Source organism: Apodemus sylvaticus, chromosome 3 (genome assembly GCF_947179515.1).
Source record: "Apodemus sylvaticus chromosome 3, mApoSyl1.1, whole genome shotgun sequence".
Taxonomy (NCBI): Eukaryota; Metazoa; Chordata; class Mammalia; order Rodentia; family Muridae; genus Apodemus; species Apodemus sylvaticus.
Window position 1 is genome coordinate 66,547,889 of NC_067474.1, and position 21,509 is coordinate 66,569,397.

General features: G+C 39.2%; 1 protein-coding gene and 1 non-coding gene across 2 annotated transcripts; one reads left to right on the top strand and one right to left on the bottom strand.

Annotated features, from left to right (window-relative positions):
• The first annotated feature begins 318 nt into the window (after positions 1-318).
• Positions 319-1,257, top strand: LOC127679909 (olfactory receptor 13D1). The gene has a single exon (XM_052175492.1). It carries the CDS (start codon positions 319-321, stop codon positions 1,255-1,257), a length of 939 nt encoding a protein of 312 aa, XP_052031452.1.
• A 9,824-nt stretch (positions 1,258-11,081) lies between these two features.
• LOC127682002 (U6atac minor spliceosomal RNA) lies at positions 11,082-11,207 on the bottom strand. The gene has a single exon (XR_007977310.1). It is a non-coding gene; the product is annotated as a U6atac minor spliceosomal RNA (small nuclear RNA).
• Between the last annotated feature and the right edge of the window lie 10,302 nt (positions 11,208-21,509).

The following is a 21,509-nucleotide window of genomic DNA, read 5'->3' on the forward strand; positions in this document are numbered from 1 at the left end:
CAAAAAAAAAATACCTATATGAATGACCACGCTTGAAAGAAGGTGGACCTGAAATTATATTCAACGAGAAACCTGCCACTTCCCACCACAGTTCCAGGTCTCTGCTGCCATTTAATCCTGAGCAATATTACCTGTCTCTGCATCTCCTTCATAATTAGTGAAAATATAATAGTCCTGCCATTGCTGACATTTGGAACTTTGTCAAAAACGAAAGAAGATAATATATGTGAAAGTTATCCTATGAATCTCTATCAAGAACCTAATTTTCCTTGAGTCACGACCTTGTGTGAATTCTGCAGGTGAGCTGAGTAGGTGAAGATGGGAAATTACTCTGCAGTGACAGAATTCTTTCTCGTGGGACTTTCCCAGTATCCAGAACTCCAGCTTTTCCTGTTTGTGCTCTGCCTCATCATGTACTTGATAATTCTCCTGGGGAACAGTCTGCTCATTATCATTAGTATCCTGGATTCTAGACTCCATACCCCCATGTACTTTTTTCTTGGGAATCTCTCTTTTTTGGACATCTGTTACACATCCTCATCCATTCCTCAAATGCTCATCATGTTTATGTCAGAGAGAAAATCCATCTCCTTCCTTGGTTGTGCTCTACAGATGGTTATCTCCCTTGGCTTGGGCTCTACGGAGTGTGTCCTCCTGGCTGTGATGGCCTATGATAGGTATGCAGCCATTTGCAATCCACTGAGGTACCCTATAATCATGAACAAGGTATTATATGTGCACATGGCTGTGTGGTCCTGGGTCATAGGCTGTCTGAACTCTCTAGTGCAAACAGTCTTGACAATGGTGTTACCTTTCTGTGGCAATAATGTCATTGATCACCTCACCTGTGAGATCCTGGCTCTTCTTAAACTTGTATGCTCAGATATCACCATGAATGTGCTTGTCATGACAGTGGCCAGTATTGTTTTGTTGATACTTCCTCTGCTGTTAATTTTTGTGTCTTATATTTTTATCCTTTCTTCCATCCTGAGAATTAATTCTGCTGAAGGAAGAAAGAAAGCCTTTTCCACCTGTTCAGCCCACCTAACTGTGGTCATCTTATTCTATGGTTCAGCCCTTTTTATGTATATGAAGCCCAAGTCAAAGCACACCAAAGCATCTGATGAAATCATCGGACTGTCTTATGGAGTCGTGACTCCAATGTTGAATCCCATCATCTACAGCTTGAGGAATAAGGAGGTAAAAGAAGCTGTGAAAAAAATTTTGAGCAAACATTTGTATCTGCGGAAAATCTGAAAGGCCTTGCTTGGAGCCTGTGAAACTCAGCCTTGGGATCAGAGGACATGCTGTGTTTTCAAAGTCAGCTTGAGAGACCAAGGATGACGCTACCATTCTCTTCCAGACACATCCTGCAAATCTTCTGAGTAGTGTAGTGTCTGCAGACTCCGAGGTCCTTTGCAGTTCCTCTCAGCAGTCCCTAGAGGTTTTTCATCAAGTCAGTCTTTCTCGTTCCTTCTGTCTCCCTTCTATTCGATTTCTTTTTTCCAGTGTTTGTCTTCATCTTCTCTCTGCCATTTCTTTCTTGTTCTTTCACACTTCATCTACTTTTTTTCTTCCTAATCTATTTTTCATTCATTTTTTTAAGTCAACACCCCTTATATTATGGCCTAGAATCCCCTCTAAGAGTAAGTGTCCTTTCTATTTACAACTTAATAGCCCTTGCTTTGAGTCCTTATGGTGCTGGGAAAGGCTCACCTCACCTCCTAGAAATGGCAGTAAGCAGTGAGCATACACTTAGCTGATTAAGTGACATTCTCTAACCTGGTCAGCCAGGTCAAGTGAGCCACATTCAGTCCCAAATGCTGCTGCAGTTTGAGAAAAGCCTCAGACTTTATAAGCTTGGTGAAGACGCATGATCAGAGGGCCAGTCTTTGACAGAATCCAGAAAAGGTCCAGATGAAGGCAAGTGGGGACTTCAGGGAGCTCTAAGATAGGGTGCCTGCGGCTGCTACTTTTACTCAGTGATCCAGCTGTTATTACTTAATAAACCTCCTTCATACAATGCTCCCCCAATTTTTAGTTGGATTCTTGCTGTTCACAATCATATATCCCTAGCAGAATATCCCCTTGGCAACTCCTTATTCCTATTTTTCCCCATTCTTATTTTTTAGGAAAAGGTTAAAAGACTTAAATGAGTCCCAAGTATCCAGTATCCATGTTTTTAGCACGTGTGTTTATCCATTCTGTGTACACGTATATGTATGTACATGCATGCCGCAGTGCAAGTGCAGAGGTCAGGTGAAAACTTGTACAAGTCAGTTCTCTCTATCCACATGTGACTTTTAGGGATCAAATGCAGGTCCTCAGGCTTGGTAGAAAGAATATTTACCTGCTACCCATCTCACCGTCCCTCCTTTCTTTTAATGACTAAAGTATAATCATCTCATCTCCATTCGCCATGCACACAAATTGCCTACTCACCTCCCAATATTTGCTGAGGGGTGTCTATATTTTCCTGAAATCTAGCTTTCATTTTGCCTCCATCACCAGATTCTGCACCAGCATGCATTTTAAAATATCGAAATCCAGGCCACAAATACCTTGAGTAGTGTGCTGTGTTTGATAATTGCTTCTAACTGTACACTTACAATTTGTGCTCAATACAAATACAAATAAAACAACCCATGGTCTGCCTTTGTTATGAGTACTGGAATTGCCATCACAGCACTGATAAAGCTAGCATTGACATGGCTCCTTCTTACCAAAGAAAGAACCTTGATTGGAATCAACCAAAAGCTCTTTTAACTTGAGTTTCTTTAAAAACTGCCACACCACAGCAATACTTATATAAACACCACTGCATTTTAGCGTACAGCTGCTCGAAAACATCTTTTCCAACATTTCTTATTGCCCAATCATCCCACCATTTCCAACCTCTCCTCTGCTCCTTTTCTTAACCAGGATAATCTTTTTCATACAAAAATCAGCTTTCCTGCTGAGGCATGGAATTTAGAGAAAGATGGAATTTTAAAAAGTTGAGAGATTTGGGCCTGTGATGGGAGAAGAGCTGTTAAAACTCTCAAGTTCAGCACTTTTTGTCTCCTAAGAGATAGGGAGATGGTTCAGCGGGTAAGAGAGCTTGCTGCATACACATAAGGGCCTGAGTTCAGATGCCAGCACCAATTTCAAAGGACAGACAGAGCTTCCTGGAAGCCTTTAACCCCAGTGCTATGGAAACAGTGACAAGAGGTTTGCTGGAGTTTGCAAGCTTCCAGCCTAGTTCTAAGTTCCATGAGACACACCATCTCCAGTGAGTAAGATGGAAAGACATAGAGCAGGAGACCTGATGCTGCCCTACGGCCTCCACGTGTGCACAGGAGAATGCATTCACACACATGCGCACATGCACCACATAGGCTCATGCCCACACACACACACACACATGCACAAGGAATTCTTGTCCTCCAATAATATTTGTCAAAGCAAATCTTAACTTTAAGGTCACCCTACACTATCTGTCACAAAATAAACAAAAGCCAAAAAAAATTAGTATCCACTGAGGGGGAAATCACCTGGGAGCTGAGCCTCTGCGCGTGCTTGTAGAGGAATTTCGTGAATGGGAGACTACCTTTCCCTGGGCTGCAAGTGAACTGAGACTAGGCATTCAACTTTCTGAATGTAGACAGATGCCTTAAGGTGCAGTTGCCGTGACTTCCACATCATGAGCTATGAGCCAAAATAAACCCTCTTTTAAAAAAAAATAGTGTGTGCTGAATGAGTAAATGAACCAATGTGTGGTTGACTGTCTTGTACTGGAAAAAAAATAAGGTTTGTGCCATTGCTTGTGCAATCCTTACAGTTGTCATTCTATCTAATACTCTCTCCCTCTCTCTCTCTCTCTCTCTCTCTCTCTCTCTCTCTCTCTCTAGCCTGTCTCTCAAACTGAGCATGCTTTTCAACATGTCTTCTCTGATGTCAAGCATGGTTACCATTCTACCTTGATTCTCTGCACTTAAGTGCCTACAGCAATGTAGGTAGGCTGAAGTGCTAACTGTGTAAAGATCTCTTTAACTACACACACAGCTCTTGGTTTATTGAATGTGCATTAGGGGAAGAGCTGTGAGTTATCTGGCTTTGTAATCCCACAGATATTAGCAGAGTGGACTTATGTCAGATGTTTCATTGAATTATTTTGTTTTTTTATGGTCTATTTGTCTTTTTAAGAAATAATTTTTTGCACTTATTTATTTGGTGTATGTGTTCGTGTGCATGCGTATGTGTATATGTGTGTGCATGCATGTGTAAGCTGAGCCTGGAGAGAGAGAGAGAGAGAGAGAGAGAGAGATAGAGAGAGAGAGAGAGAGAGAGAGAGAGAGAGAGAGAGAGAGAGAGTATTAGATAGAATGACAACTGTAAGGATTGCACAAGCAATGGCAAGATGTGGTGTGTGTGTGTGTGTGTGTGTATGTGTGTGTGTGTGTGTGTGTGTGTGTCATGAATGTATTTATCAAAAGACAGTTTTCAGGCATCAGTTCTCTCCTTCCCAGGTATGGAACTTGAGTCATCAGTGTTGGTGGCCAGCGTCCTTGCTCACTAAGCCAACTTATTGACCCCTATTTTTCTTTAAAGAGAATTTATTTTTTAGAGATATGTGTATAGTGTCATTTAATGCATGTAACTACTGAAGCAATATCTTGTATTAAAATTATATTCCCTTGATTGTATATATGGTTTTCTTTATTCTGTACATTGGAAGATTAATCTGATGGGCAGAGTTTACCTGGCCCAGCCACACCAAGATGTAATTGCTGAACTAGTTTATTGAACCTGTAATTTGACAATGGCCAACATAAAAGATTAATATGTAGGACAGGGACTTCTGTATGAGCTACCAACCCTGAGGCTTACTCTAATGGCTTCTCAAATACATGTCCAAAAGAGAGCCTTTCATTACCTGTCTTCAAAGAACTTTCTTTTGACATTCTCCCATCTCAGGAAGTGAAGCATCTGCGTCGAACCCACCAGCAAATTTTGTCTATTCTACATCCAAAACCCGCCTATGTGAGAGTACTTCCTTTCCTGATCTCCGATTCCAAACCACATCGTGTCTCCCAGACCATGTAACAGCTTCCCACATAAAAGCCTGGATCCTACCTATGTCCTCTTACAGCCCATACTCTGAACACAGCCAATGTTCTATTCAAAGAGTACATGCTGAAGCTAAAAAACACACAGAATTAAGGGACTGTATTTTTAAAATCAGAACTATGCACCTTTGTTGGGGCAGTCACTGCAGGTATTATGAGACAGGACACGAGAAAATCTTTCTGAAGTTAATGTGCTATATTCTGATAAGGATACAAATAGCACCGGCATGCATTTGTCAAAACTAAATATGACGCTAAAGTTTGTTATTTTACAGCATGTAAATTTCTCTTTTATTAAAAATTCATGCAATATATTCTGACAACAGTTTCCCCTCAGTATAGGCTCCCAGATCCTCCCACCTTCCCTACCTATCCAACTCCACACCTTCTTTAACTCTCTTAGAAAACAAATAGGCAAAAGAGAAAAAAACACCAAAAAAAAGTCACAAAGAAAGACACAGACAGACAGATACACACACAGAGAGAGAGAGAGAGAGAGAGCACACAAATCAGAAACTATAGCATACAAGTAAAGATATAGTAAGATTCAAAAATATTCAAACAAATTAATACTAGACAAAAATAAACTAAAAGAGTTGAGAGTTTGTTTTGTATTAGCCAACTGCTGCTGGGCATAGGTCTATTCTTATGTGTTGCTTGTGAAGAAAAACAAAACTTAAATTTTCTTTTGTTTCAGTGGTTGTCACCTGGAGATGCCGTCCTGATTTGGTTTGAGATGGGAGCTCATGTTCACACCCTGTAAATTTCTAATTGAAAGAAAAGCTATAAATGTTTAAGTAATGAATCACATGATGAGAAAACATTTATGATATCTAGAGCTTCCTTTAAATACATCCAAAACATGACTTGCACTTAAAGAAGAAAGAGAACAGAAGACTCATTGCTCTAAATAAATCTAGTAAAACTGTGAAAGGCAGAAGTTGAACAGCAGGTGCATGGTGTTCAGCATTAGCGTTGCTCTGTTCTCCTCTATGTTTGAAAGTTTTAGAATATACATGGTTTAAAAGGATAAATATACAAAATTGATAAGGCCAATGGTTCTTGGATAAATTTATCTGTGATTAAGTCAGAGGCAGAAATCGAATCCTAAGTGTTACCATTATATATCCTCTTTTTCTATTACTGAAAATAGATTTTCTCATATGATAAATTTTAATTACAGTTTCCCCTCCCCCTCTTCCTCCTCACTTCCTCTTCCATCCAGATCCACACCCTTTCTCGCTCTCCTTATAAAACAAAAGGAAAGCAAATTAGAATTGGACAAATTAACCAAAAGAGAAACAGAGCCCTCCCCCCCCCCAAAAAAATGTGAAAGACATGCATACAGAGGCCAAGCCACACTCGCTCACACTCACAGGAATTCAATAAAAAACACAAAACCAGGAGCCATAATATATACATGTAAGACCTGTAAAATCAAATAAATAAATAAATAAATAAATAAATAAATACATAAATAAATACATAAATAAATACATAAATAAATACATTCCTGACAAAGCACTTCCAAAGATACTGTTGAGTTTGTTTAGTGTTGGCCATCTACTGCTGGGCATGAGCCTACCTTTAGAGTAGTTTGTTTCCCCAGGGAGACCCTCTTGTTTCTGGGTTAGGGATGGGGGATTGTGCCCACTTCTCCTTTCAGTGCTAGGATCTGGTGCAGATCCCAGCGGGTAATGTGTGTGCTGCCAGACTGTGACTTCATACTGCTGCTGTGTTAGCAAGGCCTTGAATCCTTGGTGTCCTCCAACCCCTCTAGCTCTTACACTCTGTCTCTCTTCCACAGAGTTCCCTGAACGCTGAGCAAAGGGATTTGATGGAGAAAACCACTTTAAAGCTAAGTGTTCAAGGGCTCTTACTCTCTGAATATTGTCTGGCTGTGAGTCTCAGTTTGTTTCCATCCATAGGAGAGGGAAATAAAATACTTACAGATGCAAAGGAAAGGGGTTGGAATGGGATGATCAAACAGGGAGAAGGCAGAAAGAAGGAGCTAGGGAGGGAATGGCAGCTGAAACTAAGAACCATTTGAGAAGTTGCATGGAAACCTTACAGTTGAAGCCTCCAAAATATATACATATATGGACACAATCCACACTAAATCACCAAACAACAGGAGAGACAGAGCCCTAGCTGTACATCTCCTGTCATCAAAATGCAGCTGCTGGTACCGGGAATGAGTTATATTTAATCAAGTTCTTGGCCGAAGGTGCCCATGGAACGTCCTAAACATCAATGGTAAAGTTCCATTTATGAAACCAACACATACAAAACTTACTGAACACACAACACTTGAGCTGATGCCTATATAGAGCCTTCACTCCTACTGACTAGTGTTCATGGTTCTGCCCACTACCAAAGGAGAAAGGTAAACACCAACCCAGCTACAGACCTTCAGTCTACAATAGTGACCTGCCTATAAGATATGCTTGGTGAGGTACTGGCACAAGGTTTATGGGAGTAAATATTGTTTTCAATATTCTTTCAAATAGTGTTGGTTACTTCTTATGGGCTACCGATAACAGATTTGAGTTAAGGTCTACTTCATGAGATAGAACCCATACCCAGCGTTGTTTGGCTAGCCAAAACCTGAGTCTAGATAGACCCAGGGACCAAGGGGAAATCCAAAAACCAAATACTTGCTAGAGAAACCTAGCAATAACTCCTAATGATACTATGCTCTACTCATAAACCAGTGTCTTGACCATCTATCATCTGAGAAGCTTCCTCCTGGAGCAGATTACAAATATTCTTAAACTTAGGAAGAAATTCAACTATCTTTCAACAGCCAAAACTTTTTAATTAGGCTATTTACATCCCTTACAAGAGAAAAATCTTAAAATAAATTCAATAGTCCCTGTGAAAACTTTATTAAAAAGTCTCTCGGCTTAGGGGGGAAAAGTTCCATTATTTTTAAAAGCAAAACTTCTTAATAGGTACTTACAACTCTTGCAAGTGAGAAATAAAAAATAAAGTTTAATGGTCCCTGTGAAACTTAATTTACTATGCGCAGCTTTGACAGGGTTTCAGTTGTTATTCCCAGGGGATGAGTACAGGGGAAAAGAAAGCAAAGAAATATATTAGATTTATCAGAATCAAGTTGGCATGATGCTTTGTTTTCAATATTCTTTCAAATAGTGTTGGTTACTTCTTATGGGCTACTATTTTCCCAGGCATGTCACACTGTGTGAATTTTAGCAACGGAAAGATGGTTTTTCTTACCGTTTTTACTCAACAGCTAATAGAATTAAAGCCAGGAAGTTCTTCAATGTACCTATATATCTACCTGACAATTGCCTATTTATTGTATTACACTGCCATTCTTAAAACCATGAAGTATCATAATCACGCACAATTTTCCCAGGGCTTTGCTGATACTGAAACAATAAAAACTAAGTTAAAATTTAATTCAAGCAGAGTTGGTTCTTCCCTGTGTTTTCTCATACCAGATTCAGGACAGAATAAATGTCAGTTACTGTTGGTTTAAGACAATGTAACTGAATAGCAGTTGTGTTACAGGAGTGAATCAGGTGGTTATAACTGCTCATCTGCAAGCCTCATACCATTATACTTATAAAGTTATAAAATTTCAGTTAATATAATGAAATTAATATTAGCCATGCCCTACTCAGTTTAAATTTTATGTTTCTGAACAAAAGTTTTGAAATTCAAGTCATTTTGAAAAAATGCATGTCAGAGACAATAACATCTGAAAGAAATTACTTTAAGTCAGCCAAGTAGATAAAAAGTGTCTTTATATTAAAAAAAATTTGTACTCAAATAAAAGAAAATGTTGGTAAGACTCATAGGAAAATGCCATCTTTGGAGCCTCTTGGAGGGCTAAACCTGTTCAAGATTTTGTCCATTTTTAATTGCTTATGAACTTTTGTTATAGCTGCCTTATGAAGTATTACACTTTGTACCTACATGTAATCATATTTCATTACCTCCCTTTTTATATAGTTCCTTGAGATCATCATGTAGTGATACTCAGTGCTTATTTCTCAGTATACATAATGGACCATAAGATTCCTTTATCTCATAAATTTTGATAGCAATTATCATTAAGTTCATGAATATTTATAATTTCCCCATCATGATATTTGTAACCCAAAAATTATTTAGAAATATATGTATAAGAATCCATGTTTAAACTACATTTTAGGATTTTTTTTTAAATATGGACTTGAAGATTGTGGCATTCTGGCTCTAGAAAGTGATCTAAATTATTTTGAATCGTTGACATTAAAAGATTCGCTTCCTGAGGAGGCAGGAAGACTGTAAGAGTCGACAGAGATAAAGGACACCAGGGGAACAAAGCCCTCTGAATCAGCAAAAGCAAGCCAGATGTGAGCTCGGAGAGCCTGAAGCCCACGCACCGGGCCTACATGTCTGCAGCAGGTCCTTTGTGTATACATTAGCGCAGTTAGCTTAGGATTGTTACGGGGCTCCTGGCCGTGAGAACAAGTGGAGTCTCTGACTCCTGTGTCTCTTCCTGTTGGGTTACCAGGTCCCAACTTGATATGATAGATTTGCTTCCTTTTATTATATGTTATTTTGTCATATTTGGGTGTTACCACTTAGAAGTTTGTTTTTTTTCTAATGAGAGACAGAAAGGGAGTGGATCTGGAGGGAAGAGGAGGGTGGGAAAAACTGGAAGTCGAGGGAGGGAAATCATAACCAGGATATATTGTATGAGAAAAGAATCTATTTTCAATTACAAAAAAAAAAAGAATGGCATCCCTAATAAAGCATATTGTGACTCAAAAAAAAATGTGAAGGCTTGCTTTCTTTCCTAGAAAACAGTCAGGTATTATAAATACCTGAGACAGAAAAGCAGAAGTGTCCTGGGAAATGTGTCAGTCCACAGGCTAAAGTGAAACAGTATTGAACCAAAGATGACACTACAAATCAGCCAGAGGAAGATATAAATGAATGCTCCAAACACGGGAAAGGAAAGATATACATTAAATAAGGCAAGGAGGACATAAAGCATAAAAGACTAGGAATTTTACTTAAAAACTTTTATGAGGAAAAACATTCGGCTGAGACAGTTCAAAATACGACACAGACGTAGTTATCACTTATACATAATTATATAACGTGGATTAGAATCCAGGTTGCCTCTGCCTTTATTTCTGTGCTAGAGATTGAGCCCCCTTCACTGAATGGATACCGTGACCAGGACAACATGACCTGGAGGCAATGATTCCACTAAGAGTGATGTGAGAAGCTGCCTGTAACTTTCCTCTCCAAAGCATAATGTATAGACTAAATGTATAGGAATATTGCAGATGACAGGGGAAAGAATTAGCCACAATACAGGCATGCAGGCACAGGTTACAGAAAATGATGGAATGAACCAGCCTGCTCTAAATTATCTCCTGTGTCCTCTTTGGTGAGTTGATTTCTTTCAAACTCTTTGTATACTGTTTTTTGTTTTAATTAGTTACACTTAAACATCAGCATTACAAAGAAAATCAATATGAGTAAGAATAAAGTAACAAAAAATAAGAACAAAAGAACAACAACAAAAAACAAAACAAAACAGTGTACATGACATTAAGTACCAAATAGGCAAAGTGGAATGTGGTGATGCCCTACCTGTGACAAAGTATTAGCAACATTCCCGAAAGTAAAAGAGAGCAGGGGGAGTTACAGCTGAGGAATATGAGTTAGGTGCTGTTGGAACTTTTCCTAATATAAGGCAGGAATTGTTAAGCCTTTTTTAATTAGAAGGGAAGCTGCGGTGGATATGAGGATTAACCTGTCACATGAGGGTAATATAGAGAAGGCGCTAGCAACATGGGTTGGCAGATAAGCCTCTTCCAAAATGCAGATGCAGAGACAACTGATTCCAACAGAATAGGATATGAGATAGGAATGGTACTGCCATAGTCCCCAACGTTAGAGAAATCAGGAAATACACACACACACACACACACACACACACACACACACACACACCAGATGCCTCAAAGCACAAGGCACTTCCTTAACCACACACATGGTTGTTAAGCACAAGAGTTTCATCCATCTTTGCCAAGGGGAGTGCTATCCTTCTCTCCGTTCATACAACATAGGAATGACATTTTTCAAACAATGAGTTGTCTTTATAGATAAATAAAATAATTTGGAAATTGAAGCCTACTTCTCTCAAGGCGCGCTCCTCTCCAATCTTTTAATGTTGACACCAATTTACTTGCAGTGAGGCTGATTGTGAAAACATACACAAGATGGGAATAAATGATAAGATTAAATCCAGCACTCCCACAATGATGAAATAGTAAAATAGCAGGTGTTTTTAAAACACAGATAGCCAGAGACTTGAATCCTTACAGCAAGAGCTGTTTAGGGTACCAGCTACACAGTGGAATTTGCAAGTGCGCCTTGCATTGTCTATTATTTAATAATAAATTGCATAGTTAAATGGCCTTTATAGGCAACATTTATACACCTAATATAAATAAAGAATTTCCTACAATTGTGTGATTATAAAGTCATTATATTGTTTGGAACAAACCACTGATTTTAATGCAGAAGTCATTTTAATATCAATGTTATTCTTTTGAATCCTAGGTGTTTTAACTGACTTTCAGTTATACTGTTGAAACTACACGTCATGTTAGCATATGAAAATCATAATACTTATAATTAATATACAAAGAAAGTTCGTTTGCCGCCAGGTAGTACATATTCATCTGATATGTTTCACGTGCATACTAACTGACCCTGTAGTTATTACTACAGGTCTGTATGATTTTAGTCTAGTCTTCATTTTACTATGTTAGGATTGTCAGGGCTACAGAACAAACACAAGTGGTGCCCATCTAAGAATACTAGCAGCTCTTTGTAATTGTCACAGTGTACAAAAAATACTCATTACGTATTTAAATAAAGAGCCAATTCTTCATTAAGAGGTGGTAGAGTCTGTCAGATGAACACCTTTCCCCCCTTTTATTGGAAATGTTTTTCCCCTTACAAATATGCATCCAATTGCAATTGTCCCTCCCTCCACCCCTCCCAGCTCTTTCCCACCTCCACTGCCACCTGGATCTACCTCCTGTGTCTCTCATTAGAAAACAAACAGGTTTCTATGGAATAGTTATTAAATAAAATAAAATGTAGTAAGACAAGAACTAACACATCAGAATTAGACAAAACAAACAGAGAGAAGAGAGCCCAAGAGAAGGCACAAGAAAGAGACCCACTCATTCGCACACTCAGGAATAGCAGAAAACACTAACCTGGAAGACATGTGCACAAAGGACCTATGGGGTTAAAAAAAAGAGAGAAGAAAAAAATATATATATAATGAAAAAGAATACGATGATTGTTTAAAAAGGAAGAGTCCTGACACTACATTGAGACGAGGAACCTCACAAAGATTGCATTGAGGTCATTCTCTTTGGCCTTCTACTGCTGGGCAGGCAGTCTATCCTTAAGAGTAGTTTGTTACCCCTTTAAGACTCCCATGGAAGAAACTAAATTTCGCTTTGTAAGAGCTTATCAATTGATTGCCGATTCTGGGCTAGGGATGGGGAAATGTGTCCACTTCGCCTTTCAGTTCTAGGGCCCTGATGGATGCAGGCCCTGTGCATGCTGCCTCAGTCTCTGTGAGTAAATACATTCCTGTCAGTTTAGAAGACCTTGCTTTCTTGGTGTCCTCCATCCCGCTGGCTCTTACACTATTTCTGCCTCCTATTCCACAGAGATTCCCTGATCTCTGAGGGAAAAAAAAGGAATTGATGGCGCCCCTTTAGGGCTGAGTGTTCTAAGATCTCTCACCCTCTGCGTGACATGTGGTTTCAGGTCTCTGTATTTGTTCCCACCTCCTTTAGGTTTAGGGAATTTTCTTCTATGATTTTGTTGAAAATATTCTCTGTGTCTTTCACCTGGGTTTCTTCTCCTGCCTCTACTCCTTTTATTTTACATTTGTGCTTTTCATAGTGTCCAAGATCTTGTAGGGAATTGGGGCCGGGATTTTTTAAGATTTAACATTTTAACTAAGCTATCTATGTCTTCTATTGTCTTCAGTGCCTGGGACTCTCTTTTCCTTCTCTGGTATTCTGTTTATAAGGCTTGCCTCTGAAGTTCCTGTTTAAGTTCTAAATTTTTTATTTCCAGATTTCCATCAGTTTAGGAATAGTTTTATTGACTCAGTTTCTCCTTTCCAGTCTTTAACTGCTTTATTTATTTCCTTCCATTGTTCATGCTTCACTGATTTCTTTAAGGATTTTTTTTTCATTTTTCCTTTAAAAACCTCATCTTATGCCTCAGCTATGTTGCAATATTCTGGGCCTTCTGTGTTATGGTTGCTGGACTCCAGTGGAGACAGTGTCCTGGCTGTAATTGTGTTTCTATGCTTGCATCTAGGCATCTGGGTTTGGGAAGACTGTCTAAGTCTTGTCTTTAGTGGATGGGTGTTCTGTTCCTGGGTCTCTGTTGAGCTCTCTGGTTCTGAGGATACTGTGGTGGTATCCTGATAGCTGCGGCCACTGGGGGTGTTCCAGGTAAAATGTGTTTCTGGGTATTGAGAGCTGACACTTAGGAATGGGGATGGGAAGGGAATGAAAAGGGGATGCTGGGGCTAGAGAGATGGCTCAGAGGTTGAGAATACTGGCTGTTCTTCCAGTGGTCCTGAGTTCAATCCCAACAACTCATAAAGAGAGACACATTTCCCTATACTTAGCCCAAAAGCACTATCCAATTGATAACCACTTGCATAACCACATCCCTGAGTTTAATTTGTATAATCACATGATAACCATCTGTAATGTGATCTAATGGCATGTAGGTGTACATGCAGATAGAACACTCATATATATAAAATAAATCTTTAAAAAATCAATACCAAGGGGTAAGTATCCTAGGCAGAATTACAAAACATCTGACAAGGAGGAGGACAATACGGCCCTCTTGTTTGAACACAGCCTGCAATTTCTCCTGTTAATAATCCAATATTCAACACAATACTGACAATAAACAAAATACAACAAATTGTTTTAAAAAGTGCTTTAAAAGCAGGTGGTGAGATTCAAGCAAAATTAAAATAAGTTAAAAATAAGCTAGGAGGAATCTGGACTCCTGGAGCACTGAATAGGAAATGTACACTTGATATTAATGACAAAAAACGTCAGGACACAGTGAGAATATAACGCTAAGAGGTGTGTCAACTAATAACATGAAACAAAAAAATCTATGTTAAATAATAAAAAAAAAATCCAGAAATATTTTTGATGTAATTCCAGAGAAGTAACTTAACAGGTACCAAACCCATCTTCCCACATAAAGTCTAAGGACAGTGAGCTCCTTTAGGATATCTACAAATGATGTTATATTAACCAATTTTTTATTAATACAATCATTACTTAAGTTATTGCTATAGTTAAATATTGAATTGCTCATGATTTTTCTACATGCGCTAATAAAAATAGCAGCAAATAGGCTAGTATAGAAATGCCAAGAAGCATTAATAAACTCAGGAAATATGCAGTGGTTTTATTTTAATCCCCCTCAGAGCATTTTAAATTCTTTATCCATCCCTAAAGCAATGTTCAACATAATGCACTCAGTCTCTTAACAAATATTCAGTGACATAATTAAGGCTCTTTATAATAAAGTGACATTAAACTTTTCATTTTTAATTCTTACTTTTGATATTTTAATTGTTAATATTGTTGATAATAGTAATAATAACGCAGTCCATAGATATTATAATTCACTTTTTCTCTACTACACAATTCATCACCAAACACACAAGCACAAAACAAATCCAAGACAAAAGTACCCTGAAAGCTAAATCATTCTAAATATCTAGAGTTTATAGTAAACAATCTCAAAATCATACCTCTCTGTCTCTTCTGTCTCTCTCTATATTGTATCTCTCTCTCTCTCTCTCTCTCTCTCTCTCTCTCTCTCTCTCTCTCTCTCTCTCACACACACACACACACACACACACACACACACACACACACCACAAAAGTTTGTTTATATCACCATCTAGTGGCTACAGAAAAGAGCACACCGATACGCAAGAATGCTTGCCTAGGAAAGTAGCTGCAGAATACGTTTGTCCGGAGGTATAGATCCAGAAGACAGACATCTGACCTACAATTGTCCTCCCACGCAGCCGAGGTAGCATCGGGTCAGCTTCACCTGCTTCCTTCTGCACAATCTCATGAGTTTGACAAAATCAAGCAAGAATAACATTAAACTGATTTTTAGCCTGTCTCAATTTCTAACCCCCTGTAACTGGTACCTATTTATTATAAAAGTATTTACATCAGACCGAAAAAAATAGTAAAGAGTAAGAAAATCCCCTTATGCTGCTATGAGGAGTATAAATTTGTAAAGCATTTTGGTACAATTTAGTAAAGATGAGTATGCATATAACTTATGAGCCAACAACTCCATTCCTGGGTAAGAACTCTTTTTATTTTTTTTTTTCTGAGACAAGGTTTCTCTGTATAGCCCTGGCTGTCCTGGAACTCACTCTGTAGACCAGGCTGGCCTCAAACTCAGAAATCTGCCTGTCTCTGCCTCCTAAGCGCTGGGATTAAAGGCGTGTGCCACCACTGCCCGGCTTGGGTAAGAATTCTTGAGAATTCAAAAGAATATACTGATGGTAATCAAAGAGCCGGTGAGGTGGATGGGTAAAGGGTTTATCTTAATTGTAACCGGTCACTAACTAAAATTAAGCATTTCCTTTAGTCACAATGGGAGGCAGTACACAGCATAAGGACTTGTGGCATTCTAGACGATAAATTCACAAATACTATGTTCTAATTACATTTGTTACAGACACAGTAAAACTCTGCATATCCTCCTCAGCACTACGCAAAATGCTTTTACATGCACCATTAAATTTTGTTATTCTGTGCCTGCGTCTACTTTTTTTTGAAGCATTGCTTTTATATTTCCATCACTTAAGTTCAATTCTTTCCCTGTGTTCAATTCTTTATCATTTGTTTTCTTTGCAACTCTGTTTCAGTGATACGTTTAGAAACAAGGATTCTTACATACTAAGAACAATTAGAAATGCCTTGGAGAAAGACTCTGGTGGAGCAATTACCAATTAGCTGGCAGGAATCATCTCGGCTCTGCCCAGACAGAATCATGGGTAGGCAAGACAAAAGGAGCCGGTCTTTGGCCGCTTTCATTTCTCCCTCTGGCAGCGGTCAATGGCAGCAGCTGGCAGGAACAACGGCAAGTAGTAGCCTCCATGTGCCAGTCTTCACAGAAGCTTCCAGAATCAGGACCCTGGGCCCTGCAAGAGCTCCAGCCTGAATAGGCCTAGAAAATGCACGTCCTACCCAGCTGGCTGTGACTACACTGCAGCTTCTAATCAGACCTAGTGTGCTAACTCATCAGCTCCTAATGGCACCCCGTGTTACGGTTTTTATGCAGGCCGAGGTGCCGGGGACCTTCTTGGCATCACAAGTACTGAGGTGGGACACAGAGTTGAATGAAGGCCAAAGACTGATGATCTACGTGGCCTTGTAACTCTCTTACAGTTCTGGGGGCCAGAAACTGATGGTCTCTAGTCTGTGCTAACAAAGGCTAGTTTCTCTCCTCTGTAACTCTCTTACTATTTTGTGCTAATTAACGCTAGTTTCTTTTCTGTTGCTTAAGGACCTCTCCCTGACCAGGCGAGAGACTTGCATTTATTACCTCTTTTTGAACCAGGAGAAAAAGAAAATCTTTTACATAGGCAATATATACAGACACATATACATTCATAGACATGCACATTCTGACCACCTGTCTCATCAGCTCCATAAGTGTTCACACATGCATTCATACATACATACATGCATACATATATACATACATACATACATACACATATACCTACACACACGTATATATACATGCATATAGACATATATATATATATATACATATATATATATATATATATATATATATACACATATGTATATACATTTGGATGGATGGAGCAGAACTGCCCCCTCCCACTGCCTTATGTCTTCTCTCTGGCCTTTTTATACCTTCTTAGACAAAAGTTCTTCAGAAAAATTACCTCATAGATAAAATATTACATAAAAGGGGAATCACAGGAGGATGTTGATAGTAAGTTTAAAGCAGTGTTTCATTATAAGTTCAAATCAACAGTTTCCCAGGGCCTTGCTTTATCACAGGGCACTCCTGTGGCCTCATCCTAGGGCCTGACCTAGAATGAATGCTTTTCCATGATCACCAATTTGTCCCAAGCCTATTTCTCTTTCTGGTATAATTTATGAAAGTTCATTGTATTCCTAATTACGCAGCCTTTACTTACTATTTTCTGAGGAGTTAGTGGACACATTCTTGATTCTAACTTTATTATATCTTTCTGGCAAAACAGCTAAAACCATCTCTTAAAACTTTCTTTCTGGAACTGTTTGAATCAAATCAAGAATTCTATAAAAACATCAATTCATCTGAACAGCATTAACTCATGAAAGATCTTTATGACGAACTGCAGGAAAAGAGTCATTAGACTGTAATGGTGAGGAAAGGTCTATCAGTACTAAACAATCCTGGAATGCAATCGCTGAAGGCCCTGCAATCTATATTTTACCCATTGCAGCCATGAAGAGCAGTGAGCCATCTCTAGGAAACATGCTCACTTGCCTTTACCCTTTCCTAGATGGCTCCTGAAACCTAAGTATCAAGGCTCCTTATTCCTGGTCACCTGCCAGTGACACAGCTCTTAGCCTGAGATCTAAGACCCTCAACCCTAAAATCTCCATGGCTCTCTGGAACTCTTCTGGTTCTAGGGCTATGGCTTCCATTTTCTGGCTCCTTTCATCCTTCATCTGTCCCTGCCTTGACATCCCTCTACTTGGCCACATCTCAAGACACTCAGTTGCTTCTTTGGCCATTAGTTTCCTGGCTATGACATATATCTTGCCTGCTAACCTCTTAGCTTTCGCTGTCTTTGGCCGTCACTGCCACTCTGATGGCTCCTCCGCATCTTTCTTAGTGTGGACCAGTGCAACCCACAAATCTGAAAGCAAACAAGAAGAGGCCTCATGAGAGAAGTCTCTGTTGGTTCTGATCATGCATCACCAAGGGAAGCCACACCATGAAAGAGTGGCTCTCAACTGATTAGCTAAACCTGAGCAGCATGTTTCTACAGCCAGAGATGAGTTTTCTAGACATCATAGCCATAAATTTAGGGCCAATCACAGCCTTACCTTGGCACAGGGACAGCAGCATCACTGCTGAACTACCTTGGGAAGGTGCTTCCCCTCTGACCCAGATAGAAATGGGAACAGGGCCATCTAGAGTTCATCTACACTTGTGAGAGCAAGGAAGCCAGGCTAAAAACTGTTTTAAAAAGTCCAGGTTGAGGCTATACTTTCAGAAACCAAAGCAACCAGCTGTGTGTGGTTTTCTCAAGGTGAAGGCAAAGTGATAAAGATGGCTGGTGCTGGTGTTAGGGTAGTCTGGTTGTCTGTTGACAGTCTTTTTGTCCAAAGTAGCTAGAGTGCTTTAAGGGAGAGCCCAATTTTCTAACAGTAATAATTATAACTTTAACAGATGTGAAAGGGGTGGCTTCCCCTTATCTGTGCCAGAACAAAAGGACATTTACAAAGAAACTCAAGAGCTTTGTCCATAATCATTGAACTGACAATAATAATGTATATCTGTACATTACCGCACATGTGATAGGATGGTATACAACACAGATGTATTCCGGCACCTGCAAGAGTTTTGAAAGCCTAAATAAAGTCTAAGTAAGAGTCACATGACAACAATAAAAAGACCTACTTAGCTTAAAGAACAATCTAGATTGGAAAAATGAGCACAATATGATGGTGAGAGTTACATACAGCATTAGCTTTTAAAGAAAATCAAAGTAATGATAAAATAAAATTTTGGAGCATGTGAGGTCAGAAGAATGTGATAGGAAGGAGCAGATGTGGAGTACACAGGTGACGTCAGTATCCTAGTTCTTAACTCTGGTGATAAAAACGTAGCTACTCAAAGATGGCAGCAAGAGGGCAGCCACTCAAAACAAATGGCTCAGAGAGAAAAGATGCTGAATTCATAACCCAAAAATAGGATAAAAATTCAAAAAGCTGGATAGGAAAAATGGAAAAGACATATTCCAGGAAAGGGAGATAAAAGGGAACTTTTGAAACAAATACTGTAGTATTTAAAATTGAAAATGTTCATGAGTGTGCTAAACAAACAAACAAAAACAAAAAAGACCAACCCAGCTATAAATATAGACTTTTTAATTGCTTTGAGAATGCCATACACAAATGACATCATTCCCACCTCTGTCCCTCGCTCTTCTAACTCCTCCCCTCTCCCTCTCCCTCTCAAATTCATGACCTTTCTTTCTGTGATTACCGCTCCATACATATATGGGCACAGACACACAAAACCTACTTAGTCTGTTTGCTAGTTGCTCGAATGTATGTGAGTTTGGGGCTCACGTACAGTAATGAGAAGTGGTTGACTGACTCTTCCTCTATCTAGCAGCCACTGATTGCTAGTTAGCACATCATACACTGCGGGACATTTCAAGAATTCCCCGTCCACACTGATGTGCTAACTGGTGTTATTGTGTAGGTCTTGTCTTACATTGTGGCTATTTCATGGATACAGCAAGAAGAGGAAAAAGAGAGAGGATCAGGAGAGTCCCAGTGCTGAGCAGCAGAAGCTCTTGAGACAGGGAAGGGAAGCAAGCAGTCTAAGACACAAAATGGAGGCTTTGGAAGTTAGGGTCTCCAGGCCCAAGGGATGAAACTGAGCAGTTAGAGGATTTGCCTACCATGGTTAGCCTCCAAGATGGCAGTTGGACTAACGAATACTGTATTGAGGGACCTATAGGGTAAGGAAGAAGAGGTAAAGGCCTATCCATAAGGAATGTCAATTGTGAGATTTCAGATAACACAGAAGAGAAAAGTGTAAAAGGTTCTGGGGGAAAAAACAAAACAAAACACAAAAAAATAAGCTCCACACAGAGCTAAGCAGATCACATGGGCCTGTCTTTCTGTGCTTGTCAATACAACAGTTTGTCTCAGAAACAAATTAGGCCTTAACACAGAATTTTTAGTCTACCCAAACTAAATTAAGGGAAATGATAAAAGATATTTATAAAAGATATATGTCTTAAAAGTTTAAATTCTATATTCCCTTACCTTAAAGTAGAAGTCTGAAAAAAAAAAAAAAAAACAAAAGCAGACAAACTAGATCTTGGAAAGTGTGTTCAGTGAATTGAGATTTCCCTGGATGACAGTGAAGGAAGATTCCAGATCTGTCTGCACCTGGGAGAGTGCTTAGTCCACACTAGAGGAAAAGAACTGAGGTATAGATCTAGAGAGCATAGCCCTTAAAAATGAGACTGCAGAAGAACCAGTCTTACTGGCTTTAAACCTCTGGACTCTGGTCAGCAATAATGCAGGTAGCCATTCCTCTACTAAGATTAAGGCAAGTGGTGGATGAAACTAGTAGATGATTTCTCACATAGAGGAAGCCCCTGTGAAACGGCAGAGCAGGACTAGTGTGATGTGCCATGGACCCAGACACCCAGCCAGTTCCTTCATCCCACCACATTCAGTCTCTGCCTTCTAACCCAACTAGGTGCTCAAGCCACAGCAGCCTCCAGCTGTCATTCAGACATGGTGAAGAAATAAAAGAAAGAAGCTCGCTTCTCTTCCTCCTTCAGATCTCTTACATTGCTCTACTGACATTTCCCAGGGGTGAAGACTCTCCGTGACCACAGCAAGCTAAACTTTCTAGTATGGATGCTTTTATAAGGCCAAAGGAATTGATACACACACACACACACACACACATACACACACACACAGACTCACACAGCTTTGTTATCTTTCTCCAGCACTTTTAATTCTTTGTGTTCTACTGTATTGTTCACTTTCATATTGTTGACTAATTCCCTCAGAAAGAGAACATCCTAGATCCAGGACCCAGTGAAAAAGTTACCAACATTCACATATTCTCAAGTCCCTTCTATAGTGTTTGCATATAACCTACACTCTACTTCCTGTATCTTTAAATTATCTCTAGGTAGCTTATGTCATGTAAACACTTGTAATATTCCATTGTCTCGGTAATGCAAAAGGAAACATTTGAAAATACCCAGGACAGATTCTTTTCCCCCACCATTTTCTTTTCTCTGGTTAATTCCATAGATGCTGACCTCAGCTACATGAAATTGACTGTATTTTTCTCTTTGTTCATTTTTTTCCTGCAAAGTTTCCCTGTAAGTTCCAACAGGGATAAAAACCTTTTTCCACTTCTATAGTTTCTGGAAAAGTGCCCACAGCATAAAGGAAATGCAATAATCATTAATTGAATAAGCAAATGAACTGTTAACTCAAGGCTGAAAAAACAGTC

Coding starts and splice junctions, on each gene's coding strand:
- LOC127679909 (XM_052175492.1), top strand. CDS start 319: ATGGGAAATTACTCTGCAGTGACAGAATTCTTTCTCGTGGGACTTTCC.